The 15,564-nt window shown below is 60.2% G+C and overlaps 1 protein-coding gene across 5 annotated transcripts; it reads left to right on the top strand.

The window, feature by feature from the left end:
* Positions 1-118: 118 nt before the first annotated feature.
* Positions 119-15,522, top strand: Cc2d1a (coiled-coil and C2 domain containing 1A). Of its 5 annotated transcripts, none has more exons than XM_027955182.3 (29): positions 119-425; positions 1,724-1,859; positions 4,045-4,160; positions 4,237-4,302; positions 4,550-4,684; positions 4,761-4,983; positions 6,751-6,875; positions 7,144-7,216; positions 7,346-7,417; positions 7,511-7,641; positions 7,709-7,781; positions 8,398-8,531; positions 8,817-8,928; positions 9,000-9,172; positions 10,555-10,677; positions 10,768-10,826; positions 10,907-11,023; positions 12,662-12,735; positions 12,808-12,866; positions 12,957-13,008; positions 13,090-13,189; positions 13,265-13,355; positions 13,565-13,702; positions 13,786-13,847; positions 14,345-14,408; positions 14,493-14,619; positions 14,790-14,866; positions 14,979-15,026; positions 15,094-15,522. In XM_027955182.3, exons 1-29 carry the CDS (start codon positions 366-368, stop codon positions 15,112-15,114), a joined length of 2,841 nt encoding a protein of 946 aa, XP_027810983.2. In that variant the 5' UTR covers positions 119-365; the 3' UTR covers positions 15,115-15,522. The 5 variants fall into 5 exon arrangements, with proteins under 5 accessions (XP_027810983.2, XP_027810981.2, XP_027810982.2 ...); XM_027955180.3 differs by having other exon boundaries at positions 13,783-13,847; XM_027955181.3 differs by having other exon boundaries at positions 8,814-8,928.
* Positions 15,523-15,564: the final 42 nt, after the last annotated feature.

The following is a 15,564-nucleotide window of genomic DNA, read 5'->3' as shown; positions in this document are numbered from 1 at the left end:
CATTATCAGAACCCAACACCAGCGCATGCTCCGCCTCCTTTCCGAGCCGCGGAGGCAAGATCCTCCGCTCTCCGCCAGGCGCATGCGCGCCCGCGCGCCCGCGCACTGCCTGCCGGGAATTGTAGTTTCGGTGAGGCGGGCCCGGCTAGTCCAGTGGCCGCGCTCCGGTGTCGCGGCCCCAGAAGGCCGAGGCGGAAGTGGAACGGCCACCCCGGGTAGCGAGGGCGCGGGGTTAGCGGGCGCGGGGTGCCGAGGAGGGGCTCGGGGCTCAGGAAGGGCGCGTGCGCGGCGACAGTCTCCGGGGGAAGAGGCAGGGCAAGGCTAGGTGCCGGGGGGGCTGGTGGTCGGGGCATCCAGTCTGGAAGATGCACAAGAGGAAGGGACCCCCGGGACCCCCAGGCCGAGGCGCCGCCGCCGCCCGCCAGGTGAGTCTGCGCCCCACGGCCCCGGCGGGGGAGCCCCTCCCCACCCGGTCACACGCTCAGGGGAGGGCCCCACCCCCCAGGGAAGCCCCATCTCCGCCTCCTAGGTGAGCCCGGGTCCCTGCCCCCAGGTAAGGCCTGAACCCCCGAAGTAGGGCCTGCTGGCGTTGCACCCCCCACCCCCGACTCGTGGCTCTCCACCCCTTGTTCAGGGCCACCTGTTGCCGCAACAGCTCCAATCAGGGAGGGGCAGCAGTCAGACCGCCTCATCAAACCCTTGCATCAGCCTGTTCAGGTCACGCTCTTTATTCCCATTGTAAGGATGAGCACACTAAGGCCCAGAGAGGTGAAGACACCTATCCAAGGTCATAGGGATCAGCAGCCTGGCCAGCACCAGGTGCACATCCAGAGCTACATCCCTTATCCCACCCCTTATCCCACAGGACTGTGACTTGGCCCTTTCCTCCCTGCCCCAGACACCTGGAGGAGTTTGACTTATCCTAGCTTTGATGGGGGAGCCCAGGGCATGGCCAAGTGCTCAGCTATTAGAGTCCAACCTGAAGTTCCCTCCTGGCGCCTACACAGCTTAACTTCACAGCTCTGAGTCATAGTTCTCTCATCTGTAAAATGGAGACCCAGAAGAGTCCCTGTTTCACAGGACAGTCCTGAAGATTCATTGGCATAGTTTATGGAAAGTGCTAGAACATAGCACTCAATAAATGTTATCACTATCATTATTCCTAGAAGATAGAACATATGTAATTGCCAACATTTGGCTGATTTTGACCTACACCTAGGCAGTTTCATACCCCTAGTATCATGTTGTGATTGGTCGTTCACCAGAATGGGAAGAGAGGTGTATGTGGCCAAGGCCCACTTTGAACTTCGACTGTGTTGCCAGAGCTTCTAATTGCTCTTGATGCCCCAACCTTCCTGCACAGCCCCCTCGGGGTTTGGAGGCTGCTGGAAGGAAAAGCTCAGGTGTGCAGAGTGGCTTTGCTTAGGGCAAGGTGTGCGGTCTGCTTCCCTTGGTGAACTTGAGTAGCCGCACATCTCAGATGCAGGTTCAGAGAACAAAACTAGGTCTCTCCACCTGCCCTTTGCCTCATTTGATCTGTGCCAAAGGGCTAGGCCCATCTTGGGACACCTGTTGTAGTCTGGACCTGCTGGCACTCCCCAGGGAATGGCTTGTCCAGGAAGACCTTGTTTTCTTCCTTCCCTGGGGACTCTGGGTTCATCCTGGCTGCCTCTGGCCAAGCAGGACAGCCCAAGGGCTGATTGGACCCTTGTTGTTCCCACAGCTTGGCCTGCTGGTCGACCTCTCTCCAGATGGCTTAATGATCCCCGAGGATGGAGTGAACCATGAGGAACTAGAGACTGAGTTGTTGGCCTTGGTGGGGGGTCAGCCCCCAGCCCTAGAGAAGCTCAGAGGCAAAGGTAAGATGCTTAACATACTTCTGAACATTTTTGGATCTCCTCCTGTGGGATGAGCTTGGAGCTGGGCACTGGGTAGACAGGGGAAGGAAAACAGAGGGAGTTCCCTCCTGGAGCGCACGGTCTGAGAGAGGAAGCAATCAACTCTGGACACAGACTGAGGATGTGAATCCCAGCACTTACCCATCATGTCACCTGTGCTGGCCTTGGTTTTCCCATCTGTAAAATGGGAATAGTACTTGTTTACATCATAGGAGTCAATCTAGGGCTCGTAAGGCCCTTCCCAAGAGCTGACTGACACATAATACACCTGTATTATCATCAGTCCCAACCTCTAACTTTCTTTCCCATGATTCGGGTGGGGTGGGGGAAGCACAGAGCTGTGGAGAGATCTGTGAGTTGGGGTGGAATTCCTGCAGGAACCACTTACCAACAGCCAGGTGATGAGTTAGCCATGTTTCCAGGAGGGGTCACAGCAGGTGCAAAGGCCATGGGGTAGGTGGGGGGGCGGGGGCAGAGGACTCTGCAGTGGTTGAGTCGAGTTGGAACCTCGAGGCTAAAAAAGCCTTCAGACGTTTTAGCTGCTAGTCAGTCCTTGTTCCGTGTGGGTCTCATCTTTATGGATCTGCCTCCTCGCTACAATGCATTTGATTTGGGGACCCTCAAGAGTGGTAAGAAAGTTGGAGCCCCTTACAAAGAAGCAGGAGCAAAGCGGTGCTCAGCTTTCGTGTTCTGGCTCTTACGTCGTAAACGATGGTCCTTCCTGGTCTGTTCAGTGCCACGCTTTTCTCATTTTCCTGCTTTTTGTTGGTGATTTCACTGTTCAAAATGGTCCCAGGCCAAGCGCTGGTGTCAGGTCCTAGGAGTACAGAGGACTGTGAGGTGACTTGCAGCGAGAAACCTCACTCAGGTGCGAGTTCACGTTCTGTTCTCTGGCCGCGTGTCCAGTGTTCACTAATCAGCACGGATATTCAGCAAGGTGTCTTCAAACGGAAGCACCCAAAGCAAAGTTGGGTATTGATCACTTAGTAAAAATGTTGTGCCAGGGGCTGGGGCTGGGGCTCAGTGGTAGAGGCCCTGGGTCCATCCTCAGCACCACATAAAAATAAGTAAGTAAAATCAAGATGTTGTTAAAATAAATATCTGTTAAAATTATGTTGTGCCTAGACGCTCACAGGGACCTGACCCCGCATCTCATGTCCCACAATGAGCTGACATCCACCAGCTCAGCCTCCTAGGCCGCTTTCTCGAGCAGAGCTATTCTGAGTAATGGGCATAAGGTGAATAATAAGAGACCAGGGGTGCAGTCGTCCCCCCGATTCATGGTTTTTCTTCTGTGGTTTCAATTACCCACAGTCAATCACAGTTGACTGGAAATAGTTAATGGAAGATTCCAGAAACAAACAATTCATAAGCCAAATTGCACGGTGTCCTAATTAGTGTGATGAAATCTCCCAGCATCCTGTCCAAGGTGTGAATCATCCCTTGGTCCAGTGTGTCCACACTGTGTGTGCTGCCCGCCCATGATCACTGAGCAGCCATCTGGATTGTCAGGTCCACTGTCTCGGGAGCACAGTGCTTGTGTTTGAGTGACCCTCACTGCCCTTGATGGCCCCAAAGCACAAGAGTACTAATACAAAGCAGGCATGAGGGCACAGCCCATGGAAGGACAGAAGTTTTGGTGCTAACGTGGCAATGCTCAGGGCGTATAGGAAAATACTTAGTAGGTAGAGGGTTTGGTGTTATCCGTGGTTTCGGACGTCACAGGTGGCCTGGGAGTGTGTTCTCTGTGGTTCGTTCTAAGACCTTCGTTTACCTTTAGTCCCCACAATCTACCCGCGCAGAAGGAGCTGTTATCCCTGGGTAATAGATGGGGAAACTATAGCCCAGAGAGGTGAGGTGACTTGCCCAAGGTCACACAGGGAGAACATTGCAGAGCTGGGATTTGAACTCAGGTAGCCTGGCCCCAGAACTGAGCTGGATGAAGAAGACATGAGTCCAGGGAGGTTGGTGTGGCAGGAGGGTGGCATCGTGCAGGGAGGGCTCGAGGACACTGGGGTGCCGTGAAGGGCAGGAAAGGCACCTGCTGACCTGCTGCTGACCTCTGTGCCCTCAGGGCCTGGGTGTCTGAGATGGGAGGCTGGGGACCTTAGGGGACAATGGTTTAGCGGAGGCCTCCTGCCACCAGGTCCCCTGCCCATGGAGGCCATTGAGAAGATGGCCAGGTTGTGTATGCAAGACCCAGATGAGGAGGAGGAGGAGGGGACAGACGACGATGACGTGGAGGCCGACGACGCGCTGCTGGTGAGCACCGAGCCCGGGAAGGCCTCTCCCTGACCCCGTTCAGCGGCTGCATGTCCACCCTGGCTGTCTCCCACAGGCGGAGCTAAACGAGGTCCTCGGGGAAGACGAGAATGTGCTAGAGCCCCCGCCACCTGTGGCCCAGGTACAGCTCCCTCGAGCCCCCCCTCGGTCTGAGTCAAGGCTCACCGGTGGCCATTTCAGCCACGTGACCTGACAGGCGACAGAAACCTCTGCGCCCAAGTTCTCCCTATGGAGACCCTGATCTCTGCCCTCCTGGGTGGGGGAGGCTGGCCGAGGGGATGTGTGTCAGTGCCAGGAAGGGTCGAGGGGAAGCCGAGGAGGGTCACCACCCAGACTGTGCCCGCCCCCCCCCCCCCCCCCCCCCGCAGCTGAAGCCCTCGGCCCCCCACCTGGGGCTGGAGGCCACCCTGCAGGAGCGCCTGGCCCTCTACCAGTCAGCCATCGAAAGCGCCAGGCAAGCTGGGGACAGCGCCAAGACACGGCGCTATGACCGGGGGCTCAAGGTGAGTGGGCGGGCAGGTCTGGGACAAGCCCTAGCACCAGGCTCTGGCCCCTGACCCTGCCCGTGCCTCACCCCAGACGCTGGAAAACCTGCTGGCCTCCGTCCGGAAGGGCAATGCCATCGATGAAGGGGACATCCCGCCACCTGTGGCTGTAGGAAAGGGCCCAGCAGCTACACCCAGCCACATGCCTGCACCTCCCCCGCTGGTCCCCACAAACCCGCCCACCCCGGAACCCAGGGTCACCCGGGAGAGCCCTCCTGCCTCCGCCCCAGGCTCGGCTAAGCCCCGGCTGCCCCCAGGTAGGCCGTGGGCAGGGCCAGGGAGCACCTGGTTGGGGGGGCTGTGTGTAGGCCCCCTCCTATGCGCAGAGTGCGTCCTTCCACACCGTGACTGTCATTCAGCCTTCAAAGGAAGGTGGTTCTGGTGTGGGCTGTGATGGGGTGCACCGTGAGGACAGTGTGCTGAGGTCAGTCACAGAGAGCAGGCACCCGGAGTCCATGCTTGGGAGGCCCCTGGCGGAGTCCTAGGGATAGAGATGGGATGCGGAATGGTGTCTGCCAGATGGGCACGGAGACACAGTGGTTAATGGGATCAGAGTTTCAGTTGGGAAGATGAGAAGGTTCTGGAGATGGGCGGCCGTGATGGTTGCACAGTGTGACCACAGTTGACACCACTGACTTTTATACTTAAAAATGGTTTCAAGTGGGCATGGTGATGCCGCCCGTAAGCCAGCTACTCAGGAGGCTGAGGCAGGAGGATTGCAAGTTTGAGGCCAGCCTTGGCAATTAGTGAGATCCTGTGTCCAAAAAACAAGGTGGGGGTGGGGGGCTGGGGATGTGGCCCAGTGATAGAGTGCCCTTGGGTTCCATCCCTAACACCACGCAGACACACACACAAGAGGTTAAAATGGAAGATGGCAAATTTTGTGTTATGTCTATTTTACCACAGTTATTTTAAGATTTATATATCTTCATGTTTTAAATTTTATTTTATTTCATTTATATATTTTCAAGGAAGGGACAGGTATCTGGCACTGAACCCTGGAGCTGTTACTACTGAGCCACATCCCCAGCCTGTGTTTTTTATTTTTTAATTTTGAGACAGGTCTCACTAAGTTGCTTAGGGCCTTACTAAGTTGCTGAGGCTGGCTTTGGACTTTTGATCCTCCTGCCTCAGCCTCCCGAACTCCTGAGATTCTAGGTGTGCGCCACTGCTCCCAGTAAAATATTTTAAAATAGACAAAATAAGTGAATGTTGGTGAGTTTGAAATCACTAAGGTTGTCACATATATTAGATTTAAAAGAATGGTGTTGGGTCTGGGGATGTAGCTCAGTGATAGAGTGTGTGCTTAACATGTGTGAGGCCCTGGGTTCCATACCCAGAACCATTTCTAAATGTCAGTATTTGTAAGATGCTAGGTGTAAGAACCTTGTATACTTTTTAAAAGAAATATTTTTAGTTGTAGATAGGCACTTTATTTATTTCTATGTGGTGCTGAAGATCGAACGCAGTGCCTCACACATGCTAGGCAAGTGCTCTGCCGCTGACTACAGCCCCAGCCCCCCTTGTATACTTGTTAAACTTAAGATTTAAAAAAAAAATGAGCCAGGTGCGGTGGCCCACGCCTGTAATCCCAGAGGCTTGGGAGGCTGAGGTAGGAGGATCGTGAGTTCAAAGCCAGCCTCAGCAACTTAGCAAGGCCCTAAGCAACTCAGTGAGACCCTGTCTCCAAATAAAATACAAATAGGGCTGAGGATGTGGCTTAGTGGCTGAGTGCCCCTGAGTTCAATCCCCAGTGCCAAAAAAAAAAAAAAAGATTCAAAAATGAGAGATGTCAAAAATGTGAGCATTCATAAATTTTCTAGAATTCTCTTGGGGACCAAACTACAGTGGCTGTACAGCCTTCTGGGCCTGGGGTTGATCCCACGTCTCTCCAGGACGCGTGCTCTTGGGGAGGCAGCGTCCCTCTCAGAGCCTCAGTTTAGGCAGCTGTAAAGGGGCCGTGACAGTCGTGGCCCTGGGTGAGCCCAGGCCCGCGGCTTCTGGTGCTCTGTTCTCTCCTTCAGGCCCCTGCAGCCCTGGCCCCCTGGCCCAGCTGCAGAGCCGCCAGCGCGAGTACAAGCTGGCCGCCCTTCACGCCAAGCAGCAGGGAGACACAGCTGCCGCCACCAGACACTTCCGTGTGGCCAAGGTGCGTCCCACCTGACAGTGGGGGAGGGGAGGGCAGGGTGCTTCCTTGCGGAGTCAGGCGACCACGTTTGAGTGCTGCTTGGCCACTGGCCGGCCCTGTTTGCTGTACCCGTGGAGCCTCTGGTTACCTGCTCTGTAAGGGCAGGGGCACTGCAGGAGGATCCAGAGGATGGCGCAAGGAGGGGCTGGAGCCCAGACACCTCTGTTGTGTGGCAGGGCCTGGGGGTCCCCCTGCAGCCTCTCCCCTGATCCCCCCTTCCTTCTCCCAGAGCTTCGATGCCGTGTTGGAGGCCCTGAGCCGAGGGGAGCCCGTGGACCTGTCCCGCCTGCCCCCTCCACCTGGTGAGGACCCACCGAGCCCACCCTCTGGGTCAGCCTGATGCTGCTGCCTGTTACTCAGTCCCACCAGCCTGGGTGGGGGTCAGGGTTGTCAAGCAGGCCTCTTGTTGGACTGGACCTCTCTGTCCCCAGACCAGCTGCCCCCAGACCCACCGTCACCAACACCGCCGCCCCCAGCTCCTGCCACAGCACCCACCACGCCAGGTAGGCTGCGGGGGCCCTCGGGTGGGCAGGCCAGCGCAAGACCAGCTCCTGTTCCCTGGACCCTTAATCTGCCCCCCACCCTGTCCGGCCCAGAGGCTCCCCCGCCCCCGCGGACCCTCCTGGAGGCCCTGGAGCAGCGGATGGAGCGATACCATGTAGCTGCGGCCCAGGCCAAGGCCAAGGGTGACCAGCGGAAGGCCCGCATGCATGAGCGCATTGTCAAGGTGCGTGGGGGACGGTGGGCAGCCCCGGGGACCTCGCTCGGCGCCCTGACACCTGTGTGTCCCACAGCAATACCAAGATGCGATCCGAGCCCACAAGGCGGGCCGAGCCGTGGACGTGGCTGAGCTGCCGGTGCCCCCAGGTAGGCTCCGCCCGTCCCCAGCCCCGCAGCCTCTGAGCCTTCGCGGGCTGTGTCCCGTCTCCTGGCGCAGGGAGCCGGCAGCCAGCCACACTTGGGGACCTCTGCAAGCCTGGTTCAGAGGGTGGGCCAGAGTCTGTCCTGACAGAAGCGTTTGCCAGGGAGATTGGCCAGCGCTGGAGATGGGGCGTCTGGACACCGCCCCCTGCCCACTGCCGTGCCCCCCTCCTGCCTTCCCAGTCGCCAGGCGCTGGCTGTCCACCCACTTGGCTCTCCCCAGCCCCAAGGGCCAGGAGCCTCTTCAGTTGTCAGAGCTGCTGCGGGCCCCCATGAGGGGGGCCATCTGTCCCCATCTTAGGCCCCCCTTATCCTGGAGGCCTCCAGCCAGATCACCCCCAGTGTCCCGCACACCTCCTCCCAGAGGACACCCCAGGACCTGCTTCTTGGAGTCCCGTGGAGTCCTGGGGCCTGGGAAGGGAGGCCGCTGGGCCGAGGGTGGCTGGTCCCGCACAGGCCCGGCAGCAGCTCCTTCCTTGGCTTCAGAGTAGACCCCAGGCCCGGGCTCCTCAGGTGGGGACCCGTGTCCACCCCACTCACCGCGCCTCCACCGGCCGGGCAGGCTTTCCTCCCATCCAGGGCCTGGAGGCCAGTGAGCCTGCCCAGCAGAGCCTGGTGGGGGTCCTGGAGACGGCCATGAAGCTGGCCAGCCAGGACGAAGGCCCGGAGGACGAGGAGGATGAGGCCCTGAGGAAGGTGAGAGGCTGAGGCAGGGGGTGGCAGGGGGCAAGTCCTGGGAGTCCCAGGCGTGACCTGCTTCACGCCCTGTGCCCCCACTTCCTGGCCGTGGGCAGGCCATTCTGCTCTGAGCCTCGGTCCCCTCAGCTGGACGGTGGGCATGGCCAGAATCCCTGCCTCCAGGGCTGCTGAGGACCCCCAGGCGCCAGGTCGTGGGTGTTAAACGCCAGGTCCTTGCTGGTGTTGGCCGGCCTGGGAGTGGCTCTGACGGCCCTGGAAGCTCACTTCTGTCCCCCTCAGCAGCAAGACGGCTCCTCGGCCCCGGTGGCCCAGCCCAAGGCCCCGCCCCCAAAGGCCCCCCCATCAGGATCAGCACCAACAGCCAAAGCAGCCCCCAAAGCCCCGTCCACCAGAGGTGAGCGCCCCTCCCTGCCCGGCTGCCTGCTCGTGGCCCTCCGGCGCCCCACAGAGGTTCTCTGCCCACAGCCCAGCAGCAGCTGGCCTTCCTGGAGGGCCGCAAGAAGCAACTCCTGCAGGCCGCTCTGCGCGCCAAGCAGAAGAACGACGTGGAGGGTGCCAAGATGCACCTGCGCCAGGCCAAGGGGCTGGAGCCCATGCTGGAGGCCTCCCGCAACGGACTGCCCGTGGACATCACCAAGGTGAACCCTCCAGGCCCAGGGGAACCACCCAGGCGTCCACTGGTCAGGCTGCAGCCCCTTGGCAGCTGTGGGATCTGGATGTATTAGTTAGGGTCGAGGTTAAGCTGCTGTAACAAATAGGCCACCCCAAGGTAGCCGCCAGAGTGAGGCAGACATGGTTCTTGCATAGAACCCTCAGCGCAGGCGGAGCCCTAAACAAGAGGGCCTCCAGGACCCGGCCTCCGTCCCTCTTGTTGCTCTGCCCCACGCCGGGGACACATGATCCAAGTGACTCACTGCCCTCCAGCCTCCAGCCCTTGGGAAGCAGTGAGAGAAAAAGGCAGAGCAGTTTCCTGTAAGGAAGTGACATCACCTTTGCTTGTCTCCCAATGGCCAGGATTGTCCCATGGCCACACCTAGCTGCAAAGGAGCCTGGGACATGTAGTCTCCTGCTGAGTTACTGTGTGCCTGACCCCTGTACCAGGCAAGGGGGTCCCATGTGGGGGGGCAGTTAATGGACTCGCCACCCCAGGAAGGACTGCTCGCTCTGCTCTGAGCATCATTTCCCTCCTTGGGGAAGTGGGGACAGTGACTCCTGCCTTCGGGTCAGCCAGGACTCCTTGGCCATGAAACAGCAACCGCAGTGGAAAATATTTACGGAGCTCATACCAGGTGTCCAGCCCTACGCTGGGCACGGGGACAGAGCTTTGAGCAGCCAGACGAAAGTCCCCACCTCGTGGAGCCGCTGTCCTAGTAGGGAGACCACAGGAGCACACAATAAGTACAGGCCCCCTACTGTGGCCCGAGAGACCCTGCGTGATATGCCCTGTCACCTCCCTCCCCGTCTCTTCCACCTGCTGCTTCGCTCCTGTTCTCCAGCTGTCACTCCCATTCAGACACACTCCAGTCTTGGGGCCTTTGCACATGCTGTGCTCTCCCTGGAATGTGCCCTGCCCCGCCCCGCTTGGCTCACTGCTGCCTCTTGAAGACTCTTGAAGTTTCCAGAAGGCTGCTCCCACCTCCCATCCAAAATCCCTCCCTTTAACCAGAACCCCTGCTCTTCCTCTCAGCGTCATCCTTCCTGCTCTCTGTTACTGCATCTCGAGGTCTGTGTTCCCCAGACAATGTCAGTCTCCTGCTGAGTCAGAGATTTTAGTCTCTCTTATTCACTGCTTCGTCCCCAGCCCCAGAGCGGGGCCTGCACACAGTAGGGGCTCTGTAAAGATGGCTTGGATGGCAGGGACAGCTTCATTGTGTCAGCGGAAGGGCAATGTGGCCAGTCCAGAGGGAGGGGGTGCAGCAGCAGGCAAGGGTGGCCTCCAGAGTGGAGTGAGAGCCTGCAGAGCCCTCTGTGGGCATGCTGTGGCCAGCACAGGCCTGTCCCCATGAGCCTCTCTCCCTAGGTGCCGCCTGCTCCTGTCAACAAGGACGACTTTGTCCTGGTCCAGCGGCCCGGCCCAGGCCTGTCTCAGGAGGCCGCCCGGCGCTATGGCGAGCTCACCAAGCTGATCAGGCAGCAGCACGAGGTGAGGCCCGGCCTGGCCAGCCCACACGGCCTGCGGCCCCCTGCCCAGCCTGCGCCCCCCCGCCCGGCCTCACTGCCTCTGTTCTTGTAGATGTGTCTGAACCACTCGAACCAGTTCACCCACCTGGGCAACATCGCCGAGGCCAGCAAGTAAGTGCACAGCTCCTGCCAGGCCATCGAGCCCCGGCCCTGGGCTGAGATTGGGCCTGAGCAGGGCCTCTCGCCGGCAGGTTTGAGAAACTGGCAGAGGGCTGCAAGCAGAGCATGGAGACTCTGAAGCAGGCCTTCGCCCGAGGTCTCCCAACGCCCGCCGCCCGCTTCGAGCAGAGAACATTTAACATCATCAAGTAAGGCCCCTGGTGTCCCCACCTGGGACACCCCTGGGGAGGAACTTGCCCCCTGGAAGCTGGTTTAGAACTCAGCTCTGGAAGAGTTTGGCGGGAAGGGGAGAGCACAGAACATGCAAAGACCCTGGGGCAGGCACAAGGTGCCAGTGAAGGGCTGTGGGGGGTGACAGGCACTTTCGCTGACACGTGTGGCATAAAGATGTACCTTGCCCCAGTGGGGTAAGTGAGCTCACAGGAGACCCCACATGTTGTGGCTTGGGTGCTATTGGTCGTGGCCCCTGTTAAGTCCTCCTGCCCCTGAGGGACGGTGCCATTTCCCCACTGACTATATGAGGTTAGGCTTGGCCACTGAGCCTCGGGGTTCCTGCCACACTGGGAGAGCCCACCCCTGTCTCCCTGTCACCTCACCTCTGCCTCTCACCTGTCCCCCTCCCAGAGCTCTGTGGCTCTCTCTCTGGGTCCCTCCCCCACACCACGCCTGCGACGGCCCAGGGCCTTCACACCAGCTGCTGCCTCTGCCCAGGCCTCGGGGTCCTCCTTGATATCCAGTGTCCTTATACTGTCACCGCCCCTGGGAGCCCTCCTTGGTCACCCTGTATAGAGCAGCCCCTCCCGAGTGAGCTCTGCTCTGTCCCCTGTTTGGAGTCTTGAATTCTCTGGTTCTGTCATTGTGTTCACTGGGCATCTGTCCACTCAGTTAGTCAGACCCCCCCCCCAGGGATGGGGGTCTGTCTCCTTTACTTCTTTGCTCCCAGTAGCTAGGGCACTACTTGACACATGGTAGGACTCAAGAAATAGTAAGTGCAGGGCTGGGGCTGGGGCTCAGTGGTAGAGCGCTTGCCTAGCACATGCAAGGTGCTGGATTCGATTCTCAGCACCACGTAAAAATAAATAAAATAAAGGTATTGTGTCCAACTACAACTAAAAAAATAATAATAATAATAAGTGAAGGAAAGGTCCCGTAGCACCTAGGGCATGGAGTAGGTACTCAAAAATATTGTCACATGAAGAGAGGCCACCTAACAGCTAGGACACTGGTTAGCACATAGTTGGTACTCAAGAAATGTTAAAGGAAGGTCTCCCAGCGGCTAGCAATCTGACTGGCACATAGTAGGACTCAAGGAATATTAAGGGAAGTCTTGCAGCAGCTAAAGCATTAGCTACCGCATAGTAGGACTCAAGAAAATTAAAAGACATTTCCACAACAGCTAAGTCAGTGCTGGGGGAGTTGTAGGTGCTCAAGAAATGTTTAATGAAAGAAGGCCCAGCAGCAAGGGTGCTCAGTGGCACTCAGTAGGACTCAAGGAATATTAAGGGAACGTCTCACCTCATGTAGGGGTGCCTACTAGGTGCTCAAGAAATATTGCCCAGTGAAGAGGTCCCCAACAGCAAGGACACTGGTGGGTGCATAGTGGGGAGCTCAAGAAATACTGCTAATGGAAGGGAAGGTTCCCCAACAGTAAGGGCACTGGCTGGTACATAGTAGGTACCAAATAAGTGCATGCAGACCAAAGAAAGACCCAGAAGTCGGGCAGTGGCAGAGCTGAATGGAGAACCGGTCTGTGACTCTAGAGGTGGCCAGGGCAGGGTTTTCAGTGAGGGCCACCCCGGCTGAGGTGCCTGTTTCCCGCCCGGAAGGATCTTTTCCGACCTAAGCAGCAGCGACATGCTCCTCTTCATCGTGAAGGGCGTCAACCTGCCCACGCCCCCAGGTGAGGGGTCGAGGCCGGGGCTGGGGGCAGGGACCGCCTCTCTGCCCCGCTGGAACCCTCGTTTGCCCGCAGGGCTGTCCCCTGGCGACCTGGACGTCTTTGTGCGGTTCGACTTCCCCTATCCCAATGTGGTAGGTGGGGAGCCTGGGGGGCGGGGCCCAGCCCCAGCGGGAAGTCCAAGGCCGGCCCCGAGCGCTGACCACCTTCCCGCCACGACCCAGGAGGAAGCTCAGAAAGACAAGACCAGCGTGGTCAGGAACACGGACTCGCCCGGTGAGCCAGGGCGCCCCGCCCCGCTGCCCAGGGGGCCCCTTGGTGTCCGGCCCCCAACCTCCTCCCCCTCCGCCCCCGCAGAATTCAAGGAGCAGTTCAAGCTGGGCATCAACCGCGGCCACCGCGGCTTCCGCAGGGCCATCCAGACCAAGGGCATCAAGTTCGAAGTGGTGCACAAGGGGTGAGCTCCGGGCGCAGGGCGGCGGGGGACAGGGGTGGCGCGGCCCTGAACCCACCGTCCGGCTCCCGCCCGCAGGGGGCTGTTCAAGACCGACCGCGTGCTGGGGACAGCCCAGCTGAAGCTGGACGCCTTGGAGACAGCCTGCGAGGTCCGGGAGGTCCTCGAGGTGAGGGGGGCCTTTTCTGAGACACCCAAAGTCCCTCCTCCCAGGCCTCGCCACTGCCCGGCCGCGTGCACCCAGGACCGCTGCCCCACGGACAGCTGTGCCGCGTCCCCGGGCAATGTCGTGGGAATGGCCCTGGTTCTCCCGGGTCCTGGCCCTGGTCCCCCAGCCCTGCCTACTTCCCACCGCCAGTGTCCCCTCACTCCACCCAGGTCCTTGACGGTCGCCGGCCCACGGGGGGGCGGCTGGAGGTGATGGTCCGGATCCGGGAGCCGCTGACCACTCAGCAGTTGGAGACGACGACTGAGAGGTGGCTGGTGATCGACCCCGTGCCAGCGGCTGTGCCCACAGTGAGACGCTGCCCGCCGGCACCCAGGGAGGGGGGCTTTGCTCAGGGGACTCAAGACTCACAGGACTCTGTCCTCTGCAGCAGGTCACTGGGCCTAAAGGGAGGGCACCGCCCATTCCTGCCCCCTCGAGGGAGCCAGGGAACAGGTAGGTGGCTTCATCTCAGTCCCTCCTGGACAGTCCCCATCAGGCATAGATTGGACCGTGTCCCTGTCCTGCTTCAACACCTTTCCTAGCACCCTTGTTCTGGAGGATCCAGTTTAAACTCCTCCCTTGATATTTAAGACCTTCTGCCATCTGACCATTGCTGGAATATCCCGGCTTCTCTATCCCACTCCCTCCTGTTGGAGGCCATGTCTGGTTCTCCCTGGCCTCTGAGCTCCTGTGTTCTGGTGCCCTTAGCACCATACCCCTGCCCGCCCTTGCCTCCTCATCTTCTGCCCAAGTCTGCCTCCTCCCTTGGGTCCCAACTTGGCCGCTGACTTCCTGCAGGAACCCATCCTGACACAGTGGCCTAGGTGTGCGGTCATCTTCCAGCCTGGCTGTGAGCCCGGCAGCACTGGGGTGGGCTTGGCGTGTGTCCCCAGTGCCTGGGGAACCCGTGGGGTAGGGTGGGGCGACCCCACATTGCCTCCCTCCCCCAGGTCGGCCCGGCCCCTGCACAGCCTCAGTGTGCTGGCCTTCGACCAGGAGCGATTGGAACGGAAGGTGGGTGCCGCTCTGTGGGGCTCGGGCTGGGCCCGGGGGCTGCAGATCCAGGCTGGACGCTCAAGGCACCTTCTGGGCCCTCAGATCCTGGCCCTGAGGCAGGCGCGGCGGCCGGTGCCCCCCGAGGTGGCCCAGCAGTACCAGGACATCGTGCAGCGCAGCCAGTGGCAGAGGGCACAGCTGGAGCAGGGGGGTGCCAGCGTCCGGAGGGGTAGGGCTCCAGAGGGGACAGCGGGCAACAGGGGCTTGGGGACGGGTATCTGGAGGGACAGGGGCGCGGGGTGCAGGGCATGGAGTGGGCACCCAGATGCCCCAAGGTTAGCGGCTTGGGGCAGACAGGTGGGGGGCCAGCCTGCACCCTGAGCCCCCCACGATCTGCAGAGTATGCGGCCCAGCTGGAGCGCCAGCTGCAGTTCTACACCGAGGCCGCCCGGCGCCTGGGCAACGACGGCAGCAGGGTGAGCTGGGCAGCGGGGTGAGCTGGGCAGCGGGGTGGGCTGGGCAGCGGGGAGGGCTGGGCAGCGGGGAGGGCTGGGGGATAGGACTGCCCACTGACCGCCCATCCCCCAGGATGCTGCCAAGGAGGCGCTGTACCGGCGGAACCTGGTCGAGAACGAGGTGAGTGCCCCATGGGCCGGGTGGGCACCGGGTGCCATGGCGGCCCTGACCCCGGCCTCTCCCCCAGCTGCAGCGGCTCCGCAGGTGAGGGCCTGGCGCGCGGGCAGCCAGCCCTCGGCCCCTGCTGCTGGGAAGAGCTGACCCGGCCGCCAAGGAGACAATCAGCGGACAGTACATTCCGGACTCGTCCCCCGTCCAGGCCCCCAGCCCAGCTGGATGCCCCGACAGGGCCATCGGGGACAGTGCCCCTCACCCAGGCCTGGCTGGTTGGGCCCGGGGAGTCCTGTTTGCACATCCCAAGGGAGGGCGGCGGGGACCCAGCCACGAGAGCCCTGCAAGCACTTTACTTCCTGTCCCCCAGCCTCAGCCCCTCAGCCCTCCCACCACACCCCAAAGAAGCCACCAAGGCCACTGAGCCCTGCGGCCCCCAGGGGTTGCACCTGCCCAGGGCCCCAGGACCGAACGTGGAATAAACAGCCAGGGTCACACCGGCTCAGCTCTCCTGTCTGTCTCTCACTCTGGCCCCGGGGCCAGGCCA

Source organism: Marmota flaviventris, chromosome 1 (assembly GCF_047511675.1).
Source record: "Marmota flaviventris isolate mMarFla1 chromosome 1, mMarFla1.hap1, whole genome shotgun sequence".
In the NCBI taxonomy this organism is placed as follows: Eukaryota; Metazoa; Chordata; class Mammalia; order Rodentia; family Sciuridae; genus Marmota; species Marmota flaviventris.
The sequence above is the reverse complement of the archived record's forward strand: the minus strand, read 5'-3'. Positions and strand labels throughout refer to the sequence as shown.

Coding starts and splice junctions, on each gene's coding strand:
- Cc2d1a (XM_027955179.3), top strand. CDS start 366: ATGCACAAGAGGAAGGGACCCCCGGGACCCCCAGGCCGAGGCGCCGCC. Junction 7,217..7,345: donor CCGCCTGCCCCCTCCACCTG/GTGAGGACCCAC, acceptor CTCTGTCCCCAG/ACCAGCTGCCCCCAGACCCA. Junction 14,620..14,789: donor GGGTGCCAGCGTCCGGAGGG/GTAGGGCTCCAG, acceptor CACGATCTGCAG/AGTATGCGGCCCAGCTGGAG.